The 10,283-nt window shown below is 32.8% G+C and overlaps 1 protein-coding gene across 1 annotated transcript; it reads right to left on the minus strand.

Annotated features, from left to right (window-relative positions):
* Nucleotides 1–3,002: 3,002 nt before the first annotated feature.
* On the minus strand, nucleotides 3,003–6,867 carry LOC114336487 (uncharacterized). Its single transcript, XM_050654180.1, has 2 exons — nucleotides 3,912–6,867; nucleotides 3,003–3,782 (listed from the first exon to the last, which is right to left on the minus strand). The coding sequence occupies exons 1-2, from the start codon at nucleotides 5,916–5,918 to the stop codon at nucleotides 3,591–3,593; spliced, it is 2,199 nt and encodes a 732-aa protein (XP_050510137.1). The 5' UTR covers nucleotides 5,919–6,867; the 3' UTR covers nucleotides 3,003–3,590.
* Between the last annotated feature and the right edge of the window lie 3,416 nt (nucleotides 6,868–10,283).

The raw sequence follows: 10,283 nt of genomic DNA on the forward strand, positions 1-10,283 counted from the left end.
AAGTTAAAATCTTTGGAGTTATAGAGCAAAAATTGAAAAAAAAACACGATTTTCGGGGTCCATTTTGTTTATAAAAAAGTAGCACACTATCTGCGGCCTTTTCATAACTATATTCCTAATATATAGGATCATAAGATTCGATTCTAGCAATAAAATTGCTGGTAAATTAATTTTCCCTAAAATAGCCTATTCTCCGATAATCTGCCCGGACTAATTATCTTGTCAGGTGAGTTGTTAGATAGCCTGGATGAAATATTTCTCTTTTTAGCAGAAGTACGAAGCATATCGTAGCGGTGTATTCTTGTTCTTTGGCGAATATTACGCAGCCATGACATATTTTTACGTCCCAGACTCCTCTTACGCTCTTTCTTTCCTTCAAGTGTCGGTTGCTCAAAAGTGTATCGTTTAACATAATAATTAATAAATTCCCTATCCTGTAAGCCCGCTTTTCTTAGTACTTCCTCATTTCGTCCTTTAGCTTACAACGCCGCATAAGTCAATTTTAGCAACTTTAGAGGAGATGAAAAAACTACCGCCTGTTTTGAAACACCGCCTAAGTTAACAAAAATACGGTTAGTAAACACCGCTTAAGTAAATGAAGATCAGTTATTTATATATTGATACGCGTAAATTAATAAACATTACTTTATTATATAGCTTACCTCTTAATCTTCTATAAAGCTTCTTGGATACTAGACTTTTCATCAGTAAAACTTGTCACAGGGTAAAAATCACAGAGCGACTTGTGCGGTGTTGACCATGATACAGGTGTTGACGACTTGCGCGGTGTCACTATTTTTTGAATTACGGCATCTGATCGACTGAAATCTAAATCATGTGACAAATGGTTAGATGCACAATGAGCAGACCTATCCAACGGTATGTCTATGTCAAAACCGCTAATTTTCTGCTTGAGCGGTGTTGTAAGCTAAGGGACTATTTCTGATTCTGTCCGTATATGATATTTTAAGCAGTCGAAGCAGGCACCACATTTTAAAGACTTCAAGTTTGTCAACAGAACTGGCCTATAATGTCCATGCTTTCATTCTGTACAAGAGCCACTTTTGCATCTTGTATCGGAGGTTGAAATCCAACTTGCGATCATTTAGAAATTTACGAAACCTCAAAAAAGCACTTCTGGCTTGTTCTACTCTGCTTTTTATTTCATTCTCAGGGTCTCATCCCTCGTTCAACGGACTACAATAGCTCTAATAATTCTAACCATATTCCTCCAAGTTGTATTATAACTTCCTTTCTTGTTTTACCTAATTTTTTCTACAATTTTTACTCAGAGTAGACCTCTTTTATCCAAAATGCGCTTAAAACTGTTGAAAAAGTAATGAAAATCAACGAAGAATACGTAAATAACTTTAAGAGAAGAAGAAAAGAGAAAAACTATCATTAGAAACCGCAGTGAATATAGGATCACCAATATTACAAGAACAAGTCATCCATGCCATCAAAAAGACAAAAGAGAGCAAAGCTACACTGCCGTGCTAAGCCCAAAGGCGGTATCTAACATTTGATAAAATGGTGGCAAAATCGATTTCAAAATTGAGTGATAAAATTTTGGCCCGTTAGGGATTTATGGACCAGCTAATAGTTTTTATGCATAGATATATGTGTCAGTTTATTAAGGGAACCATTAATTATATTTTAAAACAAAGTTTTATAGAAAAAAAGGTAGATACCGCTAAAACGTCTTATCAAAAATTACTATAAAACTAAGCCTATTAGCGGTATGTGGTTTACAGTTCTGAATGATATGAAATCAAAAACTTTTCTGTCTATTAAAGTTTATTAAATTAAAACAATTAAAGATAATATACGTCAGTTGTTCTCATAATTGTCTGATTCATCAATTACTACCGGAATTGTTGACCAAAACACTAGTCTATTTCCAGGAATTATTTTATTGGTATTATAGCCATAGTTTCAAAAGTTATGCATCACTTAAAATTATGCTAAATTTAAAAGAATTATAAAAGAAACGAAATAACAACAAGTATTATTAAATGTTATTATTTTGTTGAGCCACAAGTTGACAACAACAAATTGACAATCTTTTTTAATTGTCGTTATTTCTGTTTTCCTTCAAGAGTCAATAAATACATGTAGACCTGGATCCCGCGTACCAAAAAAGTTGATTAATAGCCAACTGAAAATTTGTTAATAGCTTAACGATGTCTAGTCGGACAAACTTTGATGTATGGGAACACTGGAACAGGGGAAGTTTTAATTGTAGAACAGGTTAAAAATTTGGAGCGTCAGACTACGAAAAATGTCCATGTATTTTGTCGGACAGAACTTATAATTAATTTGATACCATTTCATTAAACGCTCATGCAAAAATCAGACTGGTTTTTATCACTCACTGGGCATTTTAATGAGTGGAACACGAAGAACATGTCAAATGACAGGAGTTATAATGATGATTAATAGCAATCGAATTTTTGCATGAGAGTTTAATGAAACGGTAACAAATCAATTGGAAGTTCTGTCCAACAAGTCGTAATCTGATCCACAATAATTAAAACTTCCCCTGTTCCAGTGTTCCCGTGCGTCAAACTTTGTCAGACTAGACACCGTTAGCTAATAACAGCTATTCACTAACAGCTAAGCTAATAACAGATATTCAGCTTGCTATTAATCACCTTTTTTTTTGGTACGCTGGATCCAAGCCTAATATTGGTTCATTAATAATAATGTTCTATTTGTGATAAAATATAGACAAATAAATTAAATAGACAACCAAACAACATACCTTGTGTCTGGTACATACAGAAAAATATTTAGTATTAGAATGGTATTACCTCATAATTAACATTTTTTATAAAATCTTTTATAATGCGTCTAATAATTTAGCCAGAAACTGTATACTACGGACTACGGAAAAAAACAGAATCTACTAGTCAGATTTTTATCAACTGGTAAACATCTGAGGTTATGCGTTTTAAAGAATTTTATTGTTAAACTCACTTTTATTTTTTTTTTATAACTAGCGATGTGAAATTACGTGTAATTTCAGAAATTGTAAGTTACACGTGTAAAATTACCCAAAAATTACAAACCAGATGTAATTTATGTAACTTATGTAATTTATGTTCATTGTATTAAAAAATCAATTGTTTGCATTCATATTGAATATAATAAACACAAAGTAACTACATACTTATGAAATAAAGAAAAGTGGATAAGAAATACATACAAATAATAAAGAAATGAAAACATAGGTTCTTTAGTTTTGTTTTAAGCGGCTTTTATAAATCACAACTTCCTTTTTCGCAGACAACTGGAGACCTTCTTGTTATAAAACGTCGAAGTTTCAATTGTTTGCTCTTCCAATGAGCCTTGTGTAATTTTTTTTATCTCCGGCAAATCCAGAACTGCATCCTGAAATTAAATAGGAAAGTGTAAACATAGAGAGTAAAAATAATGGGTTTATAATATAATATATACAGATCTAACTACCTTGTTTTCGGCATCTGAAGTATCCTTCTCGACTTCCGTTTTTTTTTGGGGTTGTTCTGTGCCTTTACCCTGAAATTGATAATTTTGGAATATAAACAATAAATATGTATGTGTTTACACTAATTTACCGATTTCATTAAGACGTTTTCTAAAATGTTCACTTTGCTTTGTCTCAAAATGCGTGCTGGTCTCTGTTCCCTAGTTTCCATTCTTTGATCAATTTCATCATCGGTCATTGCAAAGTCAGCAAAATTAAAATCATCGTCGGAATTTCCATTTCCTGTTGTATTTGAATGCCATGATGATATTGTCTGAAAACATAAGATTTATAATTTTTTATTCGAAAACGGTGGAATGCATTGGAAAATCGGAAAAGAAGCAAACTGCATATATCACATGCACATATCACATATCTAAAAAATGCCTAAATTTAAAATTACCTCGTCTAATTCTTCCTCTTCGGAAATATGGTTTTCAATTACTTCTATCTCCTTCTGTAAGTTTCTACCTTCTATCGAAACGTTGTTCTGTACAGTCTCTTCTATAGGATATTGACTTTGTATGTGATGTTGTCGTGAACGTTTCAGCAATTTTGAATTATATTGTATATAATTTAAATTTGCTGCCCTTTGAGTTGTTAGGCGATTTCTTCTCTTCGTATGAATGCTGCTCTGGGAGCTAAAGCTTCTCTCTGTTGCCGCAGAAGTGCACGGCATTGTCAATATCCTGACTGCAACTTTGGAGAGGCATGAATGTCCACAAAATCCTTTCCACCATGTAACCAAAGAGACATTATCGAGTATGTTCCATAAAAATGTTTCGCCAAAAAAGTCTGTTTTAGCTAAATAGTTTCCTAAATCCTCAGTAATCTTTGACACTCCTTCATCACCAATCTCTATCGTGGTCGTGGTTGACATAGTAGTAATGTATTTCATCGCTTCAATCCTTTCGGCTGATGATAAATTTGCACCAACAGACCGAGGGTTTAGTAAGTCTGCGGCAAAATGGATCGGTTGAAGGGCGTATTCCTTCCTTGATATAAATTTATCCATCGCTTCTGTTTTTTCGCAATCCGTTAGTTTCACGCATTCTAAATGAGTAGATATGTTACTACCGATTTTCGCGAAAGTTTCACAAACCAAATGAATTGACGAAGAATCTCCTTCAAGACGTGTTATTGCTTCAGTAATTGGCTTAAGCAATTCAACAAGAGCGCTAGAATTTATCCAGAATCCTTCATCAAGTAAATTTGCTTTTGCGCTGCGTATTCTATCTTGAATTGTTTTATCTGGAGATATTGCTAGACGTTGTAGGACGGACTTGCATTTAGTCAGATCTTGAAGACATTTTACATGTGAACCCCATCTTGTTTTTACAGGTAGGCTAAGAGACACTCCACACTTCATCTCATTTCTTATTTCTGTGAATTGAGCTCTCAGTACTTGACACTGGTTAATAGTTTTAACGATATGTATAATATGTGACAAATGTGTCTCTATTGAAGATAATTTCAAAATATCGCTGCACAATAAATGTAATGTGTGCGCTAAACAGCCGTATGATACAAGATGGGGATACATCTCTTCACATTGTCTCACAGCCTTCCTCATATTCTTTGCGTTATCAGTCACAATAGCGAAAAATTTTTTAGGTCCATACTCCTCCAGAACTTCAACCATTAATTTTGTTATATATTCTGCGGTATGCTTCTCTGCTTTTGTTAGTACTGATTTGACAAATAACGGTTCGGGTGTTGTAACAATGAAATTAATTACACTTTCATTTCGCAAGTTGGACCAACCATCGCATTGCAATGATAAATTGTCAGCTTGCTTAATTTTATCATTAACTTGAACTTCAACTCGCTCGTACTCTTCGGTCAGGAGACGATTTGATAACATATATCTCGATGGTAAGGTGTATGAAGGTCTAATTTTTTTAAAAAACAATTTCCAATCTTCATTCTCGGTAATTGAATGTGGTGCTGAACTGGTGTAAATAGCTCTAGCAAGCAAAATATTCAATTCGTTATTTTGTTCGTGTGTCATTCGATCACAAAATGATTGTATTCTGTTGATTTTTGTGCAAACAGGTGTTTCCACATGAATGTTATCAGAAGCAGATGTTGATGCTGTGGAAACCGTTGATGATGTACAAGCAGCATCAGTGTTATCGTTATCCAATTTTGCCGATGTGATCTTTTTCATGGATGTTTCAAATGGAAATTTAGAGTGATTCCCCTTTGACTTTGGAGTTAAAATATTGAATTTAAGTTTTATCATATGCGGCACATAAGTGCATTGTTGAAGATGAGATTTCATTCTTGTAGCATTTTTTGCATGTACACTCTTGCAAAATTTACACCTCACATTTATGGTCTTTTGATTAGAAGAACCCGCAGGTAACACTTCAAAATAAAGCCAGATATCTGTCTTACGTTTCACCATGTTTTATGACCTAAAAAAAATATTCAGGTAGACTTAAACATTAAGAAGGGAAAAAACATTATTTTTCAAAGTATTTGATGGGCACGAGGGCATAAAAAATTGTTAGGCATCCTTAAATAGAAGAAAGATTAAAATTGAATCTGTGTAACAATTTAATGAAATTCGAATAAGCAGAATACTGGATCGGACAACTACATTATTTTGCCCTCAACGTTATCAAAATTTTTTATTTAGTAAGTTATGTCAGTGTAATTCAATTACACATGCTACATGCACAAGTACCCCGTTGCTCCTATCATTCTTATAGTTATTGTACAGTAAACTAATCTAAAAAATCGAATAAAACTTGGTAAACCGAATTCAGAATTAAGTACTGTAGCCACATATAAAATGACGCGCGTTAGATTTAACGTACAGTCGATATGCGATAGGCCCGCCCCTGTGTTTCCCAATCTAAGGTTGCTATGGACATCACCGGCACGTGTTTTGCTGTTTGTAGAAATAATATATTTCTTACCTTATAGTTTCTGTGCTTCCTTATAAATAAATGTAAAGTAACCAACGCTGCGTGAATGAATAGAGAAAGAACAGTCGAAAACTAACTTATACATACACATTACACATACAATAACAGAAATGTAAACATAACCTGCCTGACTCAGACTAAGGAACGACTAACGAGCGACGAGCGTAATAGCACCCACTGGTTCGCGCGCGCCGGCACCGGCGCACCGCACTTACGACAATTGCGCGCGCATAAGTTGCCATAATATATGTAATTTTACCAGTAATTACATAAATTACGGTAATTTATGTAAATTTATCATAAGTTACGTTAAATTTCATAAATTACGTAAATTCCAAAAATTACATAAATTACATTAAGTTACGGGTATCATGTAATATTACCGTAAGTTACGTGTAATTTATGTAACGTAAGTTATGTAATTTTACAACTCACATCACTATTTATAACACAGCTTGATCATTTTACGACACCATATTTTTCGTCCAAGTTTTGTAAATTTAAACTATACTTTTCACTTTCTCTTCTCATCTATTATAATTTGTCAGCGACAAAGGTTTCCTATTTTACGATAGGTAATTTATAGAACTTTAAAAACTTTATGATCGCCGATATCGGCGCAACTATTATTATTGTGCAGGTTATAATCTCATTTTAGATAAGAAGGATAAGCAATAAAATAGTATTTGCTATTTCGCAGATTATGTTTGGTAAAATACCATTAATTACAGTAATTAGAGCAAATTTTAACATTTTATTAGTTGTATTGTACAAACTAGTTATATTATGTTATGATTAAAATATGATCACATTGTCTTTCAGACCAAAAGATACCTAATTATGAGATATATGTATAAAAAATTTTAAATGTTCAAACTGCTCTACTGAAAAGTTGCTTAAAATGACATAGTGTAGTTTATCTTCGAGGTCCAGAAATATTGTCAACAAAGCTCTGATTTAAAAACAAATTTAATAGAACTGATTCATAATTTTGAATACCATCACTAATTTTTGAACAAATATTTTATCATTAATCAGGTACCTAGAAAATTTATAAAGGAATAAAACCAGTTAGTAGTTTTGGATCCCACGTACCAAAAAAAAGTTGATTAATAGCAAGCTGAAAATTTGTTAATAGCTTAACGGAGTCTAGTCGGACAAACTTTGATGTACAGGAACACTGGAACAGAGAAAGTTTTAATAGTGGAACAATTTAACAATTTGGCACGTCAAATTACGAAAACACCCCATGTATTTTGTAGGACAGAACTTCCAGTTGATTTGTTACTGTTTTATTAAACTCTCATGCAAAAATTAGACTGCTATTTATCACCAATATAATTCCTGTCATTTGACATGTTCTTCGTGTTGGACTTATTAAAATGCCCAATTGGTGATAAATACCAGTCTGATTTTTGCGAAAGAGTTTAACTAAATGGTAATAAATCAATTGGAAGTTCTGTCCGACAAAATACATGGAACGTTTTCGTAATCTGACGTTCGAAATATTTAACCTGTTCCACAATTATTAAACCTTCCCCTGTTCCAGTGTTCCCATACATCAAAAGTTTGTCTAACTAGACAGATAGAAGCTATTAAACATTTTTAACTTGCTATTAATCAACTTTTTTTTGGTACGAGGGATCCAGGCCTACAGCATTTTTGTATAAAACTTACGTAAAGGATTCTCAAAAGATTACTTAAAGATGTCCCAAAGCTACAATGCCGTGGAGAGAAATCCTGAGATAGGTTGATTTTTATTTTTAAATTATGACTTTCTGGCATATACATCATACTAGTGACGTCATCCATCTGAGCGTGATGACGTAATCGATGATTTTTTTAATGAGAGTAGGGGTTGTGTGGTATCTCGTTTGAAAGGGAATTTAATTCTGTATTCACTAATATAAACATTAACATAGATATTTATACAGGGTGTCCAAAAAATGGTTTTTATTAAATTAATTTACACAAAAAGAAGAATGTAAGCAATTTATTTAATGCAAAATATATTTTACTACTGTCAGATTAACGGATAATAATGTTTATTTCACAAATATAAATATTGCGTGTAGCTTAAATTCAATATTCAAACTGCTGGGATGGGTGGGTGACAGTTTTAACAATGCTAAAACAATTTAAGCGAAAAACAATGTTTATTTGTCAAATAAATATTCCTTTCTGTTTTATGGCAGCACTTAAAATGTATTTTGAAACAAATGGATTTACATACATCCTTCTTTTTGTTTCAATGTTCTTTAATTCAAAAAACAAATTTTTGGACACCTGTATAAATAATTATGTTAACGTTTACATTACTGAATAGATAATTAAATAATATTTCAAATGAGCTATCACACGACCATTACTCTCATTTAAAAAAATCATCGATTACGCTCTCACGCTCAGATGGATGACGCAACTAGTATGATAATGCCAAAAAGTCATAATTCAAAAACAAAAGTCGACCTGTCTCAGGATTTCTCTCCAAATTCCTCCCTTCTCGAGATTATGAATTTATTCCTACTCAAACGTCTTCACTGTATATAAAGACTTTAAAACTCAATTAAAAAAAAGAAACATTTTTTAACTATGAAAAGCTCTTACCCCCTAATTCAAGACATAAGTTATCCACTTGGCCCAGAGTCATAATATCATCCAGGACAACATAATTGTTTAGTTCTTGAAATACTATAAACAAAAATAAAAATAAGTTTCAATAGATATAATAATCTCGAAAAGTTCTTACCATCCTCGCTAATTACTTCTCCAATAGGCTGTCTTGTACTTAATAACTGGGCATCAATATTATTAGAATTATCTGGCACCTCTAATTGACATTGCGAACCACTAGTTGTTAACTTTTTAGAACTTTGTTCAACTTCATTTTGTTGAAATTCATTACCTAATGAATTATTTTGCAAAATATTTTCTACGGTGTTTTCACTAGCGGAATAATCCTGGCTTTCACATAGCAATAAAGCCCGTTTTAAAATGTTTCTCGATCTACTCGACATTGCTAGGAAGGCACAAACGTAATAAAAAATTTATTATTTTCTGTTCAAACAAAATCACTTTTTAACTCGCCAAAACACACCAAAACGAACTCTGCGAACAACTCTTTTAACTAACACAATAAATATAACTCTGTAAAGTTAGTCCGAATTTACTTTGTAATACTAAGACGATTTGGCGGTTTCTACCTGTAGGCGTGGCGTTTTTGAAAGTTTATTAGGGGTAAGTGCAATATGCTAAGGTATTTGGGCGGAAACTGTAGCAGATACCTACAAAACGCCATAGTATTTAACATTTGCCGCCAAATGGCTTAGCATTTTAACCGAAAAGTGTAGATACCGCTAACAAAATTACAATTTTATTTAAAATATAATGCTTCTACAACTCAAAAAACTTGGAAATATATTCTAAATACTCTCTCTTACCTAAAAATACCAAAATCTCATTTTCGATAAAAAATCAGTTACGGCCTTTGGGCTTAGCACGGCAGTACAGGACCAGATGAAGATGTTATTAATGCAGTATTTGAACTCTTTAATCCAATATATTAAACTCAGATCCCCGAACAACAGTTTTAATGAGCCACAGACTTCAAAAAAATCTGAAAATAATTCAGAGAATTGTTAAGACTCTTAAATGCAAAATTAATGACACATAATTTAGCTTTAGAAATGATATTGCACATAAAAATGGAACTGCTAAAATGTATGGAGACGGAAAGATCGTATCCTTTATACGCGTGTTGTGCATGCAATAAAATTGAAGCAGGAAAGGAGGTTCTAGATGAGGGAATTAATCATACATATCCTCCATTTTCAAAACAG

This window comes from Diabrotica virgifera, chromosome 6, assembly GCF_917563875.1.
Source record: "Diabrotica virgifera virgifera chromosome 6, PGI_DIABVI_V3a".
In the NCBI taxonomy this organism is placed as follows: Eukaryota; Metazoa; Arthropoda; class Insecta; order Coleoptera; family Chrysomelidae; genus Diabrotica; species Diabrotica virgifera.